At 42.4% G+C, this 23468-nt stretch overlaps 1 protein-coding gene across 2 annotated transcripts in view; it reads right to left on the reverse strand.

The window, feature by feature from the left end:
- Positions 1-215: 215 nt before the first annotated feature.
- Positions 216-23468, reverse strand: part of LOC139408508 (G protein-coupled receptor kinase 3-like) — a 99447-nt gene continuing 76194 nt past the window's right edge. The window contains exons 19-21 of one of the 2 annotated variants that reach the window (XM_071152483.1): positions 22410-22546; positions 5255-5368; positions 216-5123 (exon numbers count right to left, since the gene is read on the reverse strand). In XM_071152483.1, the coding sequence (XP_071008584.1) occupies positions 4962-5123; positions 5255-5368; positions 22410-22546 (413 nt within the window). In that variant the 3' untranslated portion in view covers positions 216-4961. The remainder of the gene's footprint in view (positions 5124-5254; positions 5369-22409; positions 22547-23468) is intronic. The other variant, XM_071152484.1, reaches the window with a different exon arrangement.

Raw genomic sequence — 23468 nt, forward strand, 5'->3', positions numbered from 1 at the left:
AAATAAAAGCTGAAATAAATCACTACACTATTGTTCCGACATTTCACATTCTTAAAATAAAGTGGTGATACTAACTGATGTAAGACAGAGAATTTTTACTAGAATGAAATGAAAACTGAGTTTAAATGTATTTGGCTAAGGTGTATGTAAACTACCAACTTCAATAGTATGTAGTGTACTGTAGTGGCTCAACAAATCACACTTAGACAAAGCAACACGAAAAAAAGTTTTTATTTATTTCTGAACTGTTTTATATAAGCAGTCCAACACATATGCTCTACCTGTCTTGGAAACAAAACAAAATTCATTAAAACAAAATAATTTTTATAACTATTATTGAATAATATTATCAATAATGATCATTGTCGTCATAATCTCAATCTTAAGAGTAACCCAAAGCCAGTAGTATTTGTGGTACATGTAAAAGAGTGATGTGTGTGGAGCAGTTTTCTACAGCGAGACGTCTGGTGTGAGCTCGTAGACAGGAGGCGCCATTTCCCCAAAACACAATAAATATGAAAGAGCAAGAGTCTGGTATTCAAACAAAAATAATCATCTGGTAACTCGCAGGTTCAATAGCTAAAGTCTTTATGTGCAAGATCCGAGCCAATGTCTTCACCACAAACAGATAATATACATCAAAATCCCAACCCTTCCCCTGCCCATCGTCATCTGAACATAAATCTACATCGTTACATCTTTTTAAATAATCCTAGAGCATTTGTCATTTCATATACACATATATTTATATATATACTTGAATTTGTTAGTTTTTATCCTTACTATATGCCATCCTCTTTCAATATCTAGCGCGCGTTTGACAAAAACATCTCCACTAAATAAACATACTGACAAGCGATTGAATGCAGCACGCACACACACCAGTTGAACCCATTACAACCCAGCCCTGTGTGTGACAGGTAAAGGTGCCAAAAGTCAGACTCACTCCATGCTAGGACAGAGAAACACCTCTCCTCACACTCTGCTCCACAGCACCAGTTGTTCGTTTTGTACCCTTTAAAAGACACACATTCCTCAGATTCAGGGGTTGAGTGTGTGTGTGTGTGGCCAAAGGCTGGTGCTGTGAGGGGTCAAAGTTGAGAGAGGAGAATTCATTGGTCCAGAACAGTCAGCCAAACAGCAACAGGTATTTGGCACATTGAACATCAAGTAAGTAACACATTGGCTTAAAAAGGTGCTACAAAGTCATTTCAACAAAAACTAAACCCATTCATTTGGTTTAAAAACAATTAAAAGACACCATGAAAGGTGACAGGTATCTCTAAAACAACATCACTTCCCTCTGACTTGTAAAGGCTACTAAGAATATCCCCCCCCAGCCCCACATGCAGGTCACAGCTGAGGAAATGCATGGTTATAACAGACAAGGAACATTGTACTGCATGAAAAAACAAAACCCTGAAATTACAATTGAGTGAACAAATTGTTTCACCTCTTCCTCCTCTCTCTTTTCTAAAACATCTCCCAGCTGTGCGTTCATGTCATTCAGTTAAAGATGTCATGACTCCAGCCTGCAGCACAGCTGGTTCTCCTAAAACTGTGAAACATAAAGCTGCATTCTGGGTCACAATCAGAAATTATTTATATGAAAGTTCAAACCAGCCTGAAGTGAACTAACTGATGGTTTGTGGAGTCAACAACCTAACACCACTCTCTCTGCACTGACGTCCCTATACAACCATTCCTGTGTGTCTGTCTGTAAATCTGCATGTGTGTGTGTAAATCTGCATCTGGATGGCTGCAAGACTATGGCATACACACAAATTAGGACTGCCCTGATACAATCGCACAGTATTTGGCCCTCAGAGGTTCACAGATGCATGCACGTGCGCGCGCACACACACACACCCACTGAGGTATGCACACTGCCAGTTGATTGAAAGCTGTCAGACCCCCCCCCTCCCCACATGCCCATAGAGAAGAGGACAGACAGACATGTATTGTAGAGTAGTACTGTTTTATACAGGAGATACAGAGAAGGACTTGGGCTATATACACATACTGTGGCCCATAAAGATTGCTAGTCAGTCAGTAGATCCCTCCTCCATCTATGTCTCTGTCGGATTGACGGTGTGTCCTTCATACACACCATCCCCTGTTCCTATAGTTACGAGTACAAGCGTTCCCCGGTCTCCATGGTTACCAGCAGCTGTACAGGAGCCAATCGGGGAAGTTTATCCATGGTCACAAGAGTTCCGTGCCAGTGAGATCTGTATCTGAGGGCGATGCCTGCTTTCAAACGGGTCCTCCTGGGTGCTCAGGTGACTCAAGTAAATATTGACGTTGGCACATTATGCACTTCAATGATGGAGGGAGGGAGGACATGAACAAAGGGTAAAAGTCTCTTCCAAATTCAAAGCAGCTTTCTTCCTCTCATTTTTCATTCTCTGTTGAAGGAATAACAACCTGCTTCCACCTCTATGGCCCCATCTCTGGACACACAGCAACAATAGCATACACACACACACACACACACACGGACAATAGCATACACACACACAGGGACAATAGCATACACACACACACACACACACACACGGACAATAGCATACACACACACAGGGACAATAGCATACACACACACACGGACAATAGCATACACACACACACACGGACAATAGCATATACACACACACACACACACACACACACACGGACAATAGCATACACACACACACACACGGACAATAGCATACACACACACAGGGACAATAGCATGCACACACACGGACAATAGCATACACACACACACGGACAATAGCATATACACACACACACACACACATACAGGGACAATAGCATACACACACACAGGGACAATAGCATACACACACACACAGGGACAATAGCGTTCACGCGCACACACACACGCACACACAGGGAGAAAAGCGTACACACACACGCACAATAGCGTACACACACGCACGCACACACACACAGGGACAATAGCGTACACACACACAACAACAATAGTGTACACACACAGCAACACACAGGGACAATAGCGTACACACACAGCAACAATAGCGTACACACACAGCAACAATAGCATACACACACAGCAACAATAGCATACACACACAGCAACAATAGCATACACACACAGCAACAATAGCATACACACACAGCAACAATAGCATACACACACAGCAACAATAACATACACACACAGCAACAATAGCATACACACACAGCAACAATAGCATACACACACAGCAACAATAGCATACACACACAGCAACAATAGCATACACACACAGCAACACACAGGGACAATAGCGTATACACACAGCAACACACAGGGACAATAGCATACACACACAGAGCAACAATAGCATACACACAGGGACAATAGCATACACACACAGCAACACACAGGGACAATAGCATACACACACACAGCAACACACAGCAACAATAGCATACACATACACAGCAACACACAGCAACAATAGCATACACACACAGCAACAATAGCATACACACACAGCAACACACAGGGACAATAGCGTATACACACAGCAACACACAGGGACAATAGCATACACACACAGAGCAACAATAGCATACACACAGGGACAATAGCGTACACACACAGCAACACACAGGGACAATAGCGTACACACACAGCAACACACAGGGACAATAGCATACACACACAGAGCAACAATAGCATACACACAGGGACAATAGCGTACACACACAGCAACACACAGGGACAATAGCGTACACACACAGCAACACACAGGGACAATAGCATACACACACACAGCAACACACAGCAACAATAGCGTACACACACAGCAACACACAGGGACAATAGCTTACACACAGCAACACACAAGGACAATAGCGTACACACACAGCAACACACAGGGACAATAGCGTACACACACAGCAACACACAGGGACAATAGCGTACACACACAGCAACAATTGCATACACACACAGCAACACACAGGGACAATAGCGTACACACACAGCAACACACAGGGACAATAGCGTACACACACAGCAACACACAGGGACAATAGCATACACACACAGCAACAATAGCATACACACACAGCAACAATAGCATACACACACAGCAACAATAGCATACACACACAGGGACAATAGCGTACACACAGGGACAATAACGTACACACAGGGACAATAACGTACACACAGGGACAATAACGTACACACAGGGACAATAACGTACACACAGGGACAATAACGTACACACAGGGACAATAGCGTACACACAGGGACAATAGCGTACACACAAGGACAATAACGTACACACACACTGCAACACACACAGTTCATTGCCATTCTCTTGGTATGTCCCAGCAGGTCTATGCTCCTTCTGCTTTTCTCTCCTCCCCTCCGTATGAGCCCACAGGAGAGAAATGTCATTGGTCCAGCCCCCTCTCTCCAAGCGATGCCATTGGTCCAGATCTTCACCTCCTGCTTTAGTTCCTGCCCCTACACTACAGTCAGATAATCCTGTGGAGAGTGGCTGGCAGGTGTGTGTGGCTCAGGTCCAGTCTCAAGACGAGGCTGGGGAATGAGGGAGACAAGGAGAAGAGGGGCCCTAGTCTTCAGTCTCCTACTCCAGGGCTGCTTTCTGCTGCTCTGCCAGGTTGACTGGGTGGAATGCCAGTGCATTGGGGTGTCATCATTGAGAAGGGTCTACCCCGAGGCTACAGTGAGAGATGGAGGAGAGAAAACACTCTGGACCGCTTTAGGTACATGCACATCTCTTTCCCTTCATCCCAGGGTCCCATGGTACGCTTTGGCTTTCAGAGGAGAGAGGCTGCCGGCTTGGTCCATACACACTCCAGGGCGAGAGTGCGGGGTGTTACTGTATGTTTGTGTGTGTGTGTCTAGGGGGGGCGGGGTCATAGGGGATGAGGTTATAAGATGCGGTGTGTGTGTGCAGGTGTGTAGCCTACAGGCCGTTGCTGTTGTGGTGTGTGAGGGGAGGTTTGGAGAGCTCCACCCCCCCAGCCCGTCCCTTCCCAATGACCTTAGGAGCGCGACGGAGCAGCTTCTGGGCCTCAGTGAACGCCTCGGTCAGCTCCTTCTTCCACTGGACAAACTCTGGGTCACTCTGCAGACAGGTAGCACACATATTACACACACACCTTCCATTTGACTAACTTACAACTAGCACAATCATTTATAGAGACCGAGACAGTGAAAGAGACCAAGACAGAAAGATCTAGTAGTTTTCCTACGTACCTCACACTGCAAGACAACCTGCTTCCCTCCTTTGATGCGCAGCAGGATGCACTTCTTATCTTTAATCTGCGTCTCCTCCACCGTCACAATCTGCTCCATCGTCAGCAGGTTTTGCTGTTGAACACACACCAACCAATCAGAAATTCACTTCGGGGAGGAGAGGAATCAATCACAGACAAGCTGGCTATGAGATGGACCAATCAAAATGGAGCAATAGAGGAGAGGGGTCTTCGGAACGGAGCTGCAGAGTGAGGACGCTTCTCTAAACTCTGAACTGAGGAGACACTCCAATCCATCTACTGCAGGAGGAAAGGAAGAGAGGAGGGTGGGCCAGCAGTGGTCAGACTTATCTTTGTGTCTTATACAGAATGTTTTCATGTTTTCATTCAGGCCTACAGAATGTTTTCATGTTTTTATCCAGGCCTACAGAATGTTTTCATCCAGGCCTACAGAATGTTTTTTATCCAGGCTTAGAGAATGTTTTCATCCAGGCCTAGAGAATGTTTTCATCCAGGCCTACAGAATGTTTTCATCCAGGCCTACAGAATGTTTTTTTATCCAGGCTTAGAGAATGTTTTCATCCAGGCCTACAGAATGTTTTTTATCCAGGCTTAGAGAATGTTTTCATCCAGGCCTACAGAATGTTTTCATGTTTTTATCCAGGCCTACAGAATGTTTTCATGTTTTTATCCAGGCCTACAGAATGTTTTCATGTTTTTATCCAGGCCTACAGAATGTTTTTTATCCAGGCTTAGAGAATGTTTTCATCCAGGCCTACAGAATTTCATGTTTTTATCCAGGCCTACAGAATTTCATGTTTTTATCCAGGCCTACAGAATGTTTTCATGTTTTTATCCAGACCTACAGAATGTTTTTATCCAGGCCTACATAATGTTTTTATCCAGGCCTACAGAATGTTTTCATGTTTTTATCCAGACCTACAGAATGTTTTTATCCAGACCTACAGAATGTTTTCATCCAGGCCTAGAGAATGTTTTTATCCAGGCCCACATAATGTTTTTATCAAGGCCTACAGAATGTTTTCATGTTTTTATCAAGGCCTACAGAATGTTTTCATGTTTTTATCCAGACCTACAGAATGTTTTAATGCTTTTATCCAGGCATACAGAATGTTTTAATGTTTTTATCCAGGCCTACAGAATGTTTTAATGCTTTTATCCAGGCCTACAGAATGTTTTTATGTTTTTATCAAGGCCGACAGAATGTTTTTTATCCAGGCCTAGAGAACGTTTTCATCCAGGCCTACAGAATGTTTTCATCAAGGCCTACAGAATGCTTTCATCCAGGCCTACATAATGTTTTCATGTTTTTTTCCAGGCCTACAGAATGTTTTCATCCAGGCATACAGAATGTTTTCATGTTTTCATCCAGGCATACAGAATGTTTTCATGTTTTTATCCAGGCCTACAGAATGTTTTCATGTTTTCATCCAGGCATACAGAATGTTTTCATCCAGGCCTACAGAATGTTTTTATGTTTTCATCCAGGCCTACAGAATGTTTTTTATCCAGGCCTACAGAATATTTTCATCCAGGCCTACAGAATATTTTAATCAAGGCCTACAGAATGTTTTCATGTTTTTATCCAGGCCTACAGAATGTTTTCATGTTTTCATCCAGGCCTACAGAATGTTATCATCCAGGGCTACATAATGTTTTCATGTTTTCATCCAGGCCTACAGAATGTTTTTATCCAGGCCTACAGAATGTTTTCATCCAGGCCTACAGAATGTTTTCATCCAGGCCTACAGAATGTTTTTATGTTTTCATCCAGGCCTACAGAATGTTTTCATCCAGGCCTACAGAATGCTTTAATGTTTTTATCCAGGCCTACAGAATGTTTTTATCCAGGCCTACAGAATGTTTTTTATCCAGGCCTACAGAATGTTTTCATCCAGGCCTACAGAATGTTTTTTATCCAGGCCTACAGAATGTTTTTCATCCAGGCCTACAGAATGTTTTCATCCAGGCCTACAGAATGTTTTCATCCAGGCCTACAGAATGTTTTCATGTTTTTATCCAGGCCTACAGAATGTTTTCATGTTTTCATACAGGCCTACAGAATGTTTTTATCCAGCACCTACAGAATGTTTTCATCCAGGCCTACAGAATATTTTCATCCAGGCCTACAGAATGCTTTAATGTTTTTATCAAGGCCTACAAAATGTTTTTTATCCAGGCCTACAGAATGTTTTCATGTTCTTATCCAGGCCTACAGAATGTTTTCATGTTCTTATCCAGGCCTACAGAATGTTTTCGTGTTTTTATCCAGGCCTACAGAATGTTTTCATGTTTTCATCCAGGCCTACAGAATGTTTTTATCCAGGCCTACAGAATGTTTTCATCCAGGCCTACAGAATGTTTTCATCCAGGCCTACAGAATGCTTTAATGTTTTCATCCAGGCCTACGGAATGTTTTCATCCAGGCCTACAGAATGTTTTCATCCAGGCCTACAGAATGTTTTATATCCAGGCCTAGAGAATGTTTTATATCCAGGCCTAGAGAATGTTTTGTTTCCAGGCCTACAGAATGTTTTCATCCAGGAATGTTTTAATATTTTTATCCAGGCCTACAGAATGTTTTCATGTTATTATCCAGGCCTACAGAATGTTTTCATGTTTTCATCCAGGCCTACAGAATGTTTTTATCCAGGCCTACAGAATGTTTTCATCCAGGCCTACAGAATGTTTTCATCCAGGCCTACAGAATGCTTTAATGTTTTCATCCAGGCCTACAGAATGTTTTCATCCAGGCCTACAGAATGTTTTCATCCAGGCCTACAGAATGTTTTATATCCAGGCCTAGAGAATGTTTTATATCCAGGCCTAGAGAATGTTTTGTTTCCAGGCCTACAGAATGTTTTCATCCAGGAATGTTTTAATATTTTTATCCAGGCCTACAGAATGTTTTATATCCAGGCCTACAGAATGTTTTATATCCAGGCCGACAGAATGTTTTATATCCAGGCCTAGAGAACGTTTTTATCCAGGCCTACAGAATGTTTTCATCCAGGCCTACAGAATGTTTTCATCCAGGCCTACAGAATGTTTTCATCCAGGTCTACAGAATGTTTTCATGTTTTTATCCAGGCCTACAGAATGCTTTAATGTTTTTATCAAGGCCTACAAAATGTTTTTATCCAGGGCTACAAAATGTTTTTATCCAGGCCTACAGAATGTTTTCATCCAGGCCTACAGAATGTTTTCATCCAGGCCTACAGAATGTTTTTATGTTTTCATCCAGGCCTACAGAATGTTTTTATGTTTTCATCCAGGCCTACAGAATGTTTTCATGTTCTTATCCAGGCCTACAGAATGTTTTCATGTTTTCATCCAGGCCTACAGAATGTTTTCATCCAGGCCTACAGAATGTTTTCATGTTTTCATCCAGGCCTACAGAATGTTTTTATCCAGGCCTAAAGAATGTTTTCATCCAGGCCTACAGAATGTTTTCATCCAGGCCTACAGAATGCTTTAATATTTTTATCCAGGCCTACAGAATGTTTTTTATCCAGGCCTACAGAATGTTTTCATCCAGGCCGACAGAATGTTTTCATCCAGGCCGACAGAATGTTTTCATCCAGGCCGACAGAATGTTTTTATGTTTTCATCCAGGCCTACAGAATGCTTTAACGTTTTTATCAAGACCTACAAAATGTTTTTATCCAGGCCTACAGAATGTTTTCATGTTTTCATCCAGGCCTACAGAATGTTTTCATCCAGACCTACAGAATGTTTTCATCCAGGCCTAGAGAATGTTTTTATCCAGGCCCACATAATGTTTTTATCAAGGCCTACAGAATGTTTTCATGTTTTTATCAAGGCCTACAGAATGTTTTCATGTTTTTATCCAGACCTACAGAATGTTTTAATGCTTTTATCCAGGCATACAGAATGTTTTAATGTTTTTATCCAGGCCTACAGAATGTTTTAATGCTTTTATCCAGGCCTACAGAATGTTTTTATGTTTTTATCAAGGCCGACAGAATGTTTTTTATCCAGGCCTAGAGAACGTTTTCATCCAGGCCTACAGAATGTTTTCATCAAGGCCTACAGAATGCTTTCATCCAGGCCTACATAATGTTTTCATGTTTTTTTCCAGGCCTACAGAATGTTTTCATCCAGGCATACAGAATGTTTTCATGTTTTCATCCAGGCATACAGAATGTTTTCATGTTTTTATCCAGGCCTACAGAATGTTTTCATGTTTTCATCCAGGCATACAGAATGTTTTCATCCAGGCCTACAGAATGTTTTTATGTTTTCATCCAGGCCTACAGAATGTTTTTTATCCAGGCCTACAGAATATTTTCATCCAGGCCTACAGAATATTTTAATCAAGGCCTACAGAATGTTTTCATGTTTTTATCCAGGCCTACAGAATGTTTTCATGTTTTCATCCAGGCCTACAGAATGTTATCATCCAGGGCTACATAATGTTTTCATGTTTTCATCCAGGCCTACAGAATGTTTTTATCCAGGCCTACAGAATGTTTTCATCCAGGCCTACAGAATGTTTTCATCCAGGCCTACAGAATGTTTTTATGTTTTCATCCAGGCCTACAGAATGTTTTCATCCAGGCCTACAGAATGCTTTAATGTTTTTATCCAGGCCTACAGAATGTTTTTATCCAGGCCTACAGAATGTTTTTTATCCAGGCCTACAGAATGTTTTCATCCAGGCCTACAGAATGTTTTTTATCCAGGCCTACAGAATGTTTTTCATCCAGGCCTACAGAATGTTTTCATCCAGGCCTACAGAATGTTTTCATCCAGGCCTACAGAATGTTTTCATGTTTTTATCCAGGCCTACAGAATGTTTTCATGTTTTCATACAGGCCTACAGAATGTTTTTATCCAGCACCTACAGAATGTTTTCATCCAGGCCTACAGAATATTTTCATCCAGGCCTACAGAATGCTTTAATGTTTTTATCAAGGCCTACAAAATGTTTTTTATCCAGGCCTACAGAATGTTTTCATGTTCTTATCCAGGCCTACAGAATGTTTTCATGTTCTTATCCAGGCCTACAGAATGTTTTCGTGTTTTTATCCAGGCCTACAGAATGTTTTCATGTTTTCATCCAGGCCTACAGAATGTTTTTATCCAGGCCTACAGAATGTTTTCATCCAGGCCTACAGAATGTTTTCATCCAGGCCTACAGAATGCTTTAATGTTTTCATCCAGGCCTACGGAATGTTTTCATCCAGGCCTACAGAATGTTTTCATCCAGGCCTACAGAATGTTTTATATCCAGGCCTAGAGAATGTTTTATATCCAGGCCTAGAGAATGTTTTGTTTCCAGGCCTACAGAATGTTTTCATCCAGGAATGTTTTAATATTTTTATCCAGGCCTACAGAATGTTTTCATGTTATTATCCAGGCCTACAGAATGTTTTCATGTTTTCATCCAGGCCTACAGAATGTTTTTATCCAGGCCTACAGAATGTTTTCATCCAGGCCTACAGAATGTTTTCATCCAGGCCTACAGAATGCTTTAATGTTTTCATCCAGGCCTACAGAATGTTTTCATCCAGGCCTACAGAATGTTTTCATCCAGGCCTACAGAATGTTTTATATCCAGGCCTAGAGAATGTTTTATATCCAGGCCTAGAGAATGTTTTGTTTCCAGGCCTACAGAATGTTTTCATCCAGGAATGTTTTAATATTTTTATCCAGGCCTACAGAATGTTTTATATCCAGGCCTACAGAATGTTTTATATCCAGGCCGACAGAATGTTTTATATCCAGGCCTAGAGAACGTTTTTATCCAGGCCTACAGAATGTTTTCATCCAGGCCTACAGAATGTTTTCATCCAGGCCTACAGAATGTTTTCATCCAGGTCTACAGAATGTTTTCATGTTTTTATCCAGGCCTACAGAATGCTTTAATGTTTTTATCAAGGCCTACAAAATGTTTTTATCCAGGGCTACAAAATGTTTTTATCCAGGCCTACAGAATGTTTTCATCCAGGCCTACAGAATGTTTTCATCCAGGCCTACAGAATGTTTTTATGTTTTCATCCAGGCCTACAGAATGTTTTTATGTTTTCATCCAGGCCTACAGAATGTTTTCATGTTCTTATCCAGGCCTACAGAATGTTTTCATGTTTTCATCCAGGCCTACAGAATGTTTTCATCCAGGCCTACAGAATGTTTTCATGTTTTCATCCAGGCCTACAGAATGTTTTTATCCAGGCCTAAAGAATGTTTTCATCCAGGCCTACAGAATGTTTTCATCCAGGCCTACAGAATGCTTTAATATTTTTATCCAGGCCTACAGAATGTTTTTTATCCAGGCCTACAGAATGTTTTCATCCAGGCCGACAGAATGTTTTCATCCAGGCCGACAGAATGTTTTCATCCAGGCCGACAGAATGTTTTTATGTTTTCATCCAGGCCTACAGAATGCTTTAACGTTTTTATCAAGACCTACAAAATGTTTTTATCCAGGCCTACAGAATGTTTTCATGTTTTCATCCAGGCCTACAGAATGTTTTCATCCAGGCCTACAGAATGTTTTCATCCAGGTCTACAGAATGTTTTCATGTTTTTATCCAGGCCTACAGAATGCTTTAATGTTTTTATCAAGGCCTACAAAATGTTTTTATCCAGGGCTACAGAATGTTTTCATGTTTTTATCCAGGCCTACAGAATGCTTTAATGTTTTTATCCAGGCCTACAGAATGTTTTCATCCAGGCCTACAGAATGTTTTCATCCAGGTCTACAGAATGTTTTCATGTTTTTATCCAGGCCTACAGAATGCTTTAATGTTTTTATCAAGGCCTACAAAATGTTTTTATCCAGGCCTACAGAATGTTTTCATCCAGGCCTACAGAATGTTTTCATCCAGGCCTACAGAATGTTTTCATCCAGGCCTACAGAATGTTTTCATCCAGGCCTACAGAATGTTTTTAAGTTTTCATCCAGGCCTACAGAATGTTTTCATGTTTTCATCCAGGCCTACAGAATGTTTTCATGTTTTCATCCAGGCCTACAGAATGTTTTCATGTTTTCATCCAGGCCTACAGAATGTTTTTATCCAGGCCTACAGAATGTTTTCATCCAGGCCTACAGAATGTTTTCATCCAGGCCTACAGAATGTTTTCATCCAGGCCTACAGAATGTTTTCATCCAGGCCTACAGAATGCTTTAATGTTTTTATCCAGGCCTACAGAATGTTTTTTTATCCAGGCCTACAGAATGTTTTCATCCAGGCCGACAGAATGTTTTCATCCAGGCCGACAGAATGTTTTCATCCAGGCCTACAGAATGCTTTCATCCAGGCCTACAGAATGCTTTCATCCAGGCCTACAGAATGTTTTCATCCAGGCCTACAGAATGTTTTCATCCAGGCCGACAGAATGTTTTCATCCAGGCCTACAGAATGTTTTCATCCAGGCCTACAGAATGCTTTAATGTTTTTATCCAGGCCTACAGAATGTTTTTTTATCCAGGCCTACAGAATGTTTTCATCCAGGCCGACAGAAAGTTTTCATCCAGGCCGACAGAATGTTTTCATCCAGGCCTACAGAATGCTTTCATCCAGGCCTACAGAATGTTTTCATCCAGGCCTACAGAATGTTTTCATCCAGGCCGACAGAATGTTTTCATCCAGGCCTACAGAATGTTTTCATCCAGGCCTACAGAATGTTTTCATCCAGGCCTACAGAATGTTTTCATCCAGGCCTACAGAATGCTTTAATGTTTTTATCCAGTCCTACAGAATGTTTTTTTATCCAGGCCTACAGAATGTTTTCATCCAGGCCGACAGAATGTTTTCATCCAGGCCGACAGAATGTTTTCATCCAGGCCTACAGAATGCTTTCATCCAGGCCTACAGAATGTTTTCATCCAGGCCTACAGAATGTTTTCATCCAGGCCTACAGAATGTTTTCATCCAGGCCGACAGAATGTTTTCATCCAGGCCTACAGAATGCTTTCATCCAGGCCTACAGAATGTTTTCATCCAGGCCTACAGAATGTTTTCATCCAGGCCTACAGAATGTTTTCATCCAGGCCTACAGAATGTTTTCATCCAGGCCTACAGAATGCTTTAATGTTTTTATCAAGGCCTACAAAATGTTTTTATCCAGGCCTACAGAATGTTTTCATGTTTTCATCCAGGCCTACAGAATGTTTTCATCCAGGTCTACAGAATGTTTTCATGTTTTTATCCAGGCCTACAGAATGCTTTAATGTTTTTATCAAGGCCTACAAAATGTTTTTATCCAGGGCTACAGAATGTTTTCATGTTTTTATCCAGGCCTACAGAATGCTTTAATGTTTTTATCCAGGCCTACAGAATGTTTTCATCCAGGCCTACAGAATGTTTTCATCCAGGTCTACAGAATGTTTTCATGTTTTTATCCAGGCCTACAGAATGTTTTCATCCAGGCCTACAGAATGTTTTCATCCAGGCCTACAGAATGTTTTCATCCAGGCCTACAGAATGCTTTAATGTTTTTATCCAGGCCTACAGAATGTTTTTTTATCCAGGCCTACAGAATGTTTTCATCCAGGCCGACAGAATGTTTTCATCCAGGCCGACAGAATGTTTTCATCCAGGCCTACAGAATGCTTTCATCCAGGGGCCTGTTGCACAAAAGTAGAATTAAGACATCCGGGATAAATGACTCAGCTGAGCTCAATGAAGCCAAAACATGTGCGTCCAGGCTTAATTGGTTGCACAAAGACCAAGCCAGGATGAGCAGACACGGATTCATTAAGCCAGGTGAAACCAATCCTGGATAGGTGCGCGCTCACGGCTCACTCAAATAGACCCCGCCACAGATCACAGATTAACTGATTTACCATGGCAACTAGAGCCGCGTACTTTTCCCCGTCGGAAGCACAAATCCTCATGGAGGCATACGAGGAGGTAAAAGATATAATTAAGAAGAAAGGCAACACCGCCACAGTGATAAAGCAAAGAGAAAAAGCGTGGCAAAGTATTGCAGACCGCCTGAATGCGTAAGTAGTGCACAATTACACACTCACCGCTCCGCTGAAACATCACAATTACAATTCAAATATTTAATTCACATCTCCAAAAATGCAGTTGTACTGTAATTATGAAACGGTTAATTTTTTTTATTGAAATGCACTGCAGATATGAGTGAAATTGTGTAAAGTAACTCCATCACACTGTATAAAGCTATGATAAAATTTTTGATATTTTTACTGAAAACAAGACAAAAATACCAAGTAATTTTTTGCAGTGTGACTCCATTAAGTGTGTGTGTGTGTGTGTGTGTGTGTGTGTGTGTAGATTAAACATGAACGGGCCAAAACGGACATGGCAGCAGGTCAAAATCAAATACAAGAACATTCTGCAGAATGGTATGGTCCCTGACTAATATTTAACAAAGCACAAGCATATATTGTACCCAGAAGGTGCCTGCTCACACATTGTCTGTACTGTTTTAGCAGTGAAAAAGAATACCCACAGACAAGGCACGGGTGGTGGGTCACCAAAGGCTGACCTTACCCCAGCAGAGGACATGGCCTTGGAGCTAAATAAAGGCAGGCCCGTCTTAGAGGGGATCCCTGGGGGGAAAGAGACGAGCATAGGTTCCTCCCAAGATGCCACCCGCTTCATTCAAGGTATGTCCTTCCATCTCTACATGGGATACAACCACATTCATATTGAATCAATTTGGACTGTCTGACTTTGGTTTACCTATTGCCTTGCAGTGTCTGGCAGCACTGTGTTCCTGTTAGAGCCACCAGCACAAGCACCAGACGATGCTGATCCAGTGAGTACTCCATCAAAGGCATACTGTAGGCCTGGCATGTCTTGTCTACTAGCTTCAATATGAATCCGATTAAATGTGATAGGGTGAAGGCCCCAGTGCAGCAGCAACAGCACATGATGGAGACGATGATGAGGAGGAGACCATCTCTCTGGATTCCAGAAGGCATGAGGTATCATGTTAAGACTGTGAAAGTACTATTTACTCTACAATGGTGAGGAGTCCTCATCAAAATCAAAAAATCTAATTTCTTTTACAGGACCCAGATGCTATACAGTGGGAAAACCAGCCTGGCAACATAGTGCGTATTAATAAAAGGACACCACATCCTGCCAAATTCCAGCTGCGCTAATTGTATTGTGTTCACAGAGCTCACAAGCTATCAGAAAGTTGTATGGCAACCACCTCCGATGCCAAATAGAACTGGCAGACATAGACATTCAGTACAAGAAGAAAAAGATGGAAAATCTTGCACTGGAGTTCGAAATAAAAAAGAGGACAATTAGGAAACTGGACCTTGAAATAAAAAAACTTGAGAGGGAGGTGAGATATGCCTTCAATGTACACTGTATGCTAACTGTAACACAAATGTATTAATCATTATTTTTCTTTCCTCCCCCAGCTCCAAGAAGATGACACAGCTCAAAATAAAAATTAGGTATATTCTCGTAAAGTCAAGTGAGCCATGACATATGAGCTCTTATTGTGAGCACACAGGACGGTGGCATCTTTCTAAGGTTTTTTTTATTTTCCCAGCAATCAGTACAACCAAGTCATCGTTATAAGGCATCGCCCTCTTTTGCCCACCCCCCCCAGCACCAGGTGTGGCCACTAGCCTATATGAAGGCCCAAAATTGTGTGTTCCTTTCTGCTCTGACAATGGCATGCCCATTCGTGCGAGATGTGGTGGATGAAGAAGCACTTGTGCTGAGGAGAGCCTTCAGGTGAGAAAGGGTCTTCAGGGACCGGTTGGACCCACTGGCCTTCCCTGATGACCATCTATATGAAAGATACAGGTTTTCTGCAGATGGCATCAGGTATCTATGCAGACTACTGGGTCCCAGGATTAAGCACCGCACTGCACGGAGCCATGCACTGAGTGTGGAGCAAATGGTTTGTGTGGCCTTGCGCTTTTTTGCTAGTGGAGCCTTCCTGTACTCAGTGGGGGATGCAGAACAGCTGAACAAGGCCACAATTTGCCGCAAAATAAGGAGTGTGTGTCTGGCTATCAAAGCATTAGCAGATGTCTTCATCTCCTTCCCTGGCCACAGAAGACTCTGTGACATCAAAGAGGAGTTCTATAGGATTGCAGGTAAGAGGATCTACAAATTACAGGACAACTGTTAACACATAGTAGGATACTCATTACTTTGTGTGACAGGTTTCCCCAATGTCATTGGTGCAGTGGACTGCACACACATAAGGATAAAAGCCCCCTCAGGTGCCCATGAGGCCGATTTTGTGAATAGGAAATCCTTTCACAGCATTAATGTTCAGGTGAACATAACTTTTTGATATTGTCCATTGACGAACACTCTGCATTGCCAGTGATGTGCATTGATTGGTGTAATATTCCTCATCTTATGATTTCAGATGGTCTGCAATGCTGACTGTGTGATCAGCAATGTTGTGGCAAAATGGCCTGGCTCAGTCCATGACTCCAGAATCTTTCGGGCCTCTGAAATCTATCAGTGCCTATCACAAGGTAAGCCACACAACCCCTATTTATAACCATCATGGCTGTGTCAAGAATATCACTGTGTTTATGAGGTAGTAATGATGAGATTTTGTGTTGACAGGTGAATTCTCTGGTGTGTTGCTGGGAGACAGGGGGTATGGCTGCCAGCCTTTTCTCCTGACACCTTTCACAGACCCCCAGGAAGCACAGCAGGCCTACAACCATGCCCATGCCAGGACCAGAGTTGAAATGACCTTTGGCCTCCTGAAGGCACGCTTTCACTGCCTTCACAAATTAAGGGTCAGCCCTGTTAGGGCATGTGATATTACTGTGGCTTGTGCTGTCCTTCACAATGTGGCCTGCCTGAGGAAGGAGAGGGCCCCCAGAGTGCCACCAGCCATGGACTGGGACAATCCGGCAATCTTCCCTGATGACGACAGTGGTCGGCTGCTGAGGGACCAATATGTGTTGAATTATTTTAGTTAGTATGTGTGCTTTCAATTTTGGTTAAATATGTCCTGCGGTGGCAGAGGAATTTGGGTTTTTTTGGGTTCGTTTTTTGACGAATTTGGCCTCTTATGATGTTTGTGCGGTATACTGTGTGTAATACAAGGCTGCAGGGAGGCTACTGCATCCATTCATTTGTCTGTTCAGTTGATGTGTATGGATTTGTCCTGCATTTATTTTAGTGTGCAGACATGCAGGGTGTGTTATACACATTCAAAGGTCTGTATATGTATCATTTTGTATAATATGCTTAGATTCTGTGCTTTCCATCTTGTAGAGTCACTGTGACTTCAGTTTTGAAAGGAGCTGATGGTTTACCTGCTTTGTTTTGTCCTTATTCAATAAAGGAACATAATGTTACACATTGTGTTTTTATATTCATATGGAATGTGTATTTGTTTATATGACAGAGTACTAGGGCCACACTGAAGAAAAAGGATAAAGTCATAAATTTATGAGGCTGGTTCTTTCTGCAGAAAAGCTACATATTGTTTTTACAGTTTTGATACTTATGACAATGTGATACTTAATATTCTGGCACATCAGCATGTCTTTGTTTATGAAACCATACTGAAGTACAATTTCACGAAATGCCCCACATCTGTCATTTTAACAACTGTCCTCCTTTAAAACAACTGGTTACAATATTATGACTTGTGTTTTTTTCCCCTCTGTGGCCCTAATATTCTAGCATTTTATATATAGCCTTATAGTCTATGGGAAACTGTAAATTATCTAATGATAGCAACATCATCTAAAAATCATTTTTTATCCAAAATCATTGAAATTAATGATCACAAACGTTTAAATAACAGTGGGTCTAGTTATATGTGATAACAATGTATAGTGAGCAGTGAAATAACTATTGGTTTCCATTTGTGGTGACTGCTGACTGACATTAGGGATGAGATTAAATAGATCCTGGAATTTAGCCTGGTCTGGAGCAGGCTAGCTCCACAGAATAAATCTCCATGGTAATTTATACCATAACATATCCTCCTGCCCCCTATCCATCTTTAGTGCAACCGGATTACGGATCAATTGAGCCAGGATCACCAAGATATCCTGGCTTAATCCCTTATCCTAGTTTTGTGCAACAGGCCCCTGGCCTACAGAATGTTTTCATCCAGGCCTACAGAATGTTTTCATCCAGGCCGACAGAATGTTTTCATCCAGGCCTACAGAATGTTTTCATCCAGGCCTACAGAATGTTTTCATCCAGGCCTACAGAATGTTTTCATCCAGGCCTACAGAATGTTTTCATCCAGGCCTACAGAATGCTTTAATGTTTTTATCCAGGCCTACAGAATGTTTTTTTATCCAGGCCTACAGAATGTTTTCATCCAGGCCGACAGAATGTTTTCATCCAGGCCGACAGAATGTTTTCATCCAGGCCTACAGAATGCTTTCATCCAGGCCTACAGAATGTTTTCATCCAGGCCTACAGAATGTTTTCATCCAGGCCTACAGAATGTTTTCATCCAGGCCGACAGAATGTTTTCATCCAGGCCTACAGAATGCTTTCATCCAGGCCTACAGAATGTTTTCATCCAGGCCTACAGAATGTTTTCATCCAGGCCTACAGAATGTTTTCATCCAGGCCTACAGAATGTTTTCATCCAGGCCTACAGAATGCTTTAATGTTTTTATCAAGGCCTACAAAATGTTTTTATCCAGGCCTACAGAATGTTTTCATGTTTTCATCCAGGCCTACAGAATGTTTTCATCCAGGCCTACAGAATGTTTTCATCCAGGTCTACAGAATGTTTTCATGTTTTTATCCAGGCCTACAGAATGCTTTAATGTTTTTATCAAGGCCTACAAAATGTTTTTATCCAGGGCTACAGAATGTTTTCATGTTTTTATCCAGGCCTACAGAATGCTTTAATGTTTTTATCCAGGCCTACAGAATGTTTTCATCCAGGCCTACAGAATGTTTTCATCCAGGTCTAATGAATGTTTTCATGTTTTTATCCAGGCCTACAGAATGTTTTCATCCAGGCCTACAGAATGTTTTCATCCAGGCCTACAGAATGTTTTTTATCCAGGCCTACAGAATGCTTTAATGTTTTTATCCAGGCCTACAGAATGTTTTTTTATCCAGGCCTACAGAATGTTTTCATCCAGACCGACAGAATGTTTTCATCCAGGCCGACAGAATGTTTTCATCCAGGCCTACAGAATGCTTTCATCCAGGCCTACAGAATGCTTTCATCCAGGCCTACAGAATGTTTTCATCCAGGCCTACAGAATGTTTTCATCCAGGCCTACAGAATGTTTTTTATCCAGGCCTAGAGAATGTTTTCATCCAGGCCTACAGAATGTTTTCATCCAGGCCTACAGAATGCTTTAATGTTTTTATCAAGGCCTACAAAATGTTTTTATCCAGGCCTACAGAATGTTTTCATGTGTTCATCCAGGCCTACAGAATGTTTTCATCCAGGCCTACAGAATGTTTTCATCCATGTCTACAGAATGTTTTCATGTTTTTATCCAGGCCTACAGAATGCTTTAATGTTTTTATCAAGGTCTACAAAATGTTTTTATCCAGGGCTACAGAATGTTTTCATGTTTTTATCCAGGCCTACAGAATGCTTTAATGTTTTTATCCAGGCCTACAGAATGTTTTCATCCAGGTCTACAGAATGTTTTCATCCAGGCCTACAGAATGCTTTAATGTTTTTATCCAGGCCTACAGAATGTTTTCATCCAGGCCTACAGAATGTTTTCATCCAGGCCTACAGAATGTTTTTATGTTTTCATCCAGGCCTACAGAATGTTTTCATGTTTTCATCCAGGCCTACAGAATGTTTTCATGTTTTCATCCAGGCCTACAGAATGTTTTCATCCAAGCATACAGAATGTTTTCATGTTTTTATCCAGGCCTACAGAATGTTTTCATCCAGGCCTACAGAATGTTTTCATCCAGGCCTACAGAATGTTTTCATCCAGGCCTACAGAATGTTTTCATCCAGGCCTACAGAATGTTTTCATCCAGGCCTACAGAATGTTTTTTATCCAGGCCTACAGAATGCTTTAATGTTTTTATCCAGGCCTACAGAATGTTTTTTTTATCCAGGCCTACAGAATGTTTTCATCCAGACCGACAGAATGTTTTCAACCAGGCCGACAGAATGTTTTCATCCAGGCCTACAGAATGTTTTCATCCAGGCCTACAGAATGCTTTCATCCAGGCCTACAGAATGCTTTCATCAAGGCCTACAGAATGTTTTCATCCAGGCCTACAGAATGTTTTCATCCAGGCCTACAGAATGTTTTCATCCAGGCCTACAGAATGTTTTTTATCCAGGCCTACAGAATGTTTTTTATCCAGGCCTACAGAATGCTTTCATCCAGGCCTACAGAATGTTTTCATCCAGGCCGACAGAATGTTTTCATCCAGGCCGACAGAATGTTTTCATCCAGGCCGACAGAATGCTTTCATTCAGGCCGACAGAATGTTTTCATCCAGGCCTGCAGAATGTTTTCATCCAGGCCTACAGAATGTTTTCATCCAGGCCTACAGAATGCTTTAATGTTTTTATCAAGGCCTACAAAATGTTTTTATCCAGGCCTACAGAATGTTTTCATCCAGGCCTACAGAATGTTTTTATGTTTTCATCCAGGCCTACAGAATGCTTTAATGTTTTTATCCAGGACTACAGAATGCTTTCATCCAGCCTACAGAATGCTTTAATGTTTTTATCCAGGCCTACAGAATGTTTTCATCCAGGCCTACAGAATGTTTTCATCCAGGCCTACAGAATGCTTTCATCCAGGCCTACAGAATGCTTTCATCCAGGCCTACAGAATGCTTTTATCCAGGCCTACAGAATGTTTTTATCCAGGCCGACAGATTGTTTTTATGTTTTCATCCAGGCCTACAGAATGCTTTAATGTTTTTATCCAGGCCTACAGAATGCTTTCATCCAGGCCTACAGAATGCTTTAATGTTTTTATCCAGGCCGACAGAATGTTTTCATCCAGGCCTACAGAATGCTTTAATGTTTTTATCCAGGCCTAGAGAATGTTTTCATCCAGGCCTAGATAATGTTTTCATCCAGGCCTACAGAATGTTTTATATCCAGGCCTACAGAATGTTTTATATCCAGGCCTACAGAATGTTTTATATCCAGGCCTAGAGAATGTTTTCATCCAGGCCGACAGAATGTTTTATATCCAGGCCTACAGAATGTTTTCATCCAGGCCTACAGATTGTTTTCATGTTGTTATCCAGGCCTACAGAATGTTTTATATCCAGGCCTAGAGAATGTTTTTATCCAGGCCTACAGAATGTTTTATATCCAGGCCTACAGAATGTTTTATATCCAGGCCTACAGAATGTTTTATATCCAGGCCTAGAGAATGTTTTCATCCAGGCCGACAGAATGTTTTATATCCAGGCCTACAGAATGTTTTCATCCAGGCCTACAGAATGTTTTAATCCAGGCCTACAGAATGTTTTATATCCAGGCCTACAGAATGTTTTATATCCAGGCCTACAGAATGTTTTCATCCAGGCCTACAGAATGTTTTATATCCAGGCCGACAGAATGTTTTATATCCAGGCCTAGAGAATGTTTTCATCCAGGCCTAGAGAACGTTTTTATCCAGGCCTACAGAATGTTTTCATGTTCTTATCCAGGCCTACAGAATGTTTTTATCCATACAAACAGAATGTTTTCATCCAGGCCTAGAGAATGTTTTCATCCAGGCCGACAGAATGTTTTCATGTTTTCATCCAGGCCTAGAGAATGTTTTCATCCAGGCCGACAGAATGTTTTCATGTTTTTATCCAGGCCTACAGAATGTTTTCATCCAGGCCTACAGAATGTTTTCATCCTGGCCGACAGAATGTTTTCATGTTTTTATCCAGGCCTACAGAATGTTTTCATCCAGGCCTACAGAATGTTTTCATCCAGGCCGACAGAATGTTTTCATGTTTTTATCCAGGCCTACAGAATGTTTTCATGTTTTCATCCAGGCCTACAGAATGGAGCGAGGACAGACAACCTTCATGCACTGACAGACAGATGGACAATGACGAAGAATACACACACCCATCACACACCCATGAAAGCACATGCTTGTAAGTGGAAACAGACAGACGACCACATACGTGAACAACAGAAGAAGCACACCAACTTGGACACACAGGCACACAAAAAGGGATTGAGTAAGGTGTGTTGCTCACCCGTGACTCCCCCTCTCCCCTCCACTCAACTCGGTTGGGGAACAGGTAGAAGTATCGGCGCTGCCACTGCGTCAGGAACGGGTTCCCCAGCTTCAACATGTAGCCGTGCATTATACAGTCCTTCCCCAGGGCATAGTCTGAAACACACAATAAACACACATGGAAGGAAAGCCAGCGCCAGCAGGTACAAGGAAAAGCTTACCCACATGATGTGTGTGAGGTAGGGCTGCACAATGATAAAACACTATGTTCCACAGTACCTACCGTCTTACAAGTGTTTTGTTACAACACAAGTCATATCATCAATACAAAAATATTGCAATATAACATTCAGTCCATATCGTGCATCTCTAGTGTGATGTTTGTGGAGACGTGCGTTGTGTGTGGAGACGTGCGCCGTGTGTGTGGGTGGAGATGTGCGTTGTGTGTGTGTGGAGACGTGCGTCGTGTGAGTGTGTGTGAAGACGCGCGTCGTGTGTGTGTGTGTGAAGACGCGCGTCGTGTGTGTGTGTGTGTGTGAAGACGCGCGTCGTGTGTGTGTGTGTGTGGAGACGCGCGTCGTGTGTGTGTGTGTGTGGAGACGCGCGTCGTGCGTGTGTGTGTGAAGACGCGCGTCGTGCGCGTGTGTGTGAAGACGCGCGTCGTGCGCGTGTGTGTGAAGACGCGCGTCGTGCGCGTGTGTGTGAAGACGCGCGTCGTGCGCGTGTGTGTGAAGACGCGCGTCGTGCGCGTGTGTGAAGACGCGCGTCGTGCGCGTGTGTGAAGACGCGCGTCGTGCGCGTGTGTGAAGACGCGCGTCGTGCGCGTGTGTGAAGACGCGCGTCGTGCGCGTGTGTGAAGACGCGCGTCGTGCGCGTGTGTGAAGACGCGCGTCGTGCGCGTGTGTGAAGACGCGCGTCGTGCGCGTGTGTGAAGACGCGCGTCGTGCGCGCGTGTGAAGACGCGCGTCGTGCGCGCGTGTGAAGACGCGCGTCGTGCGCGCGTGTGAAGACGCGCGTCGTGCGCGCGTGTGAAGACGCGCGTCGTGCGCGTGTGAAGACGCGCGTCGTGCGCGTGTGT

The sequence above is a fragment of the Oncorhynchus clarkii genome, chromosome 5, assembly GCF_045791955.1.
Source record: "Oncorhynchus clarkii lewisi isolate Uvic-CL-2024 chromosome 5, UVic_Ocla_1.0, whole genome shotgun sequence".
In the NCBI taxonomy this organism is placed as follows: domain Eukaryota; kingdom Metazoa; phylum Chordata; class Actinopteri; order Salmoniformes; family Salmonidae; genus Oncorhynchus; species Oncorhynchus clarkii.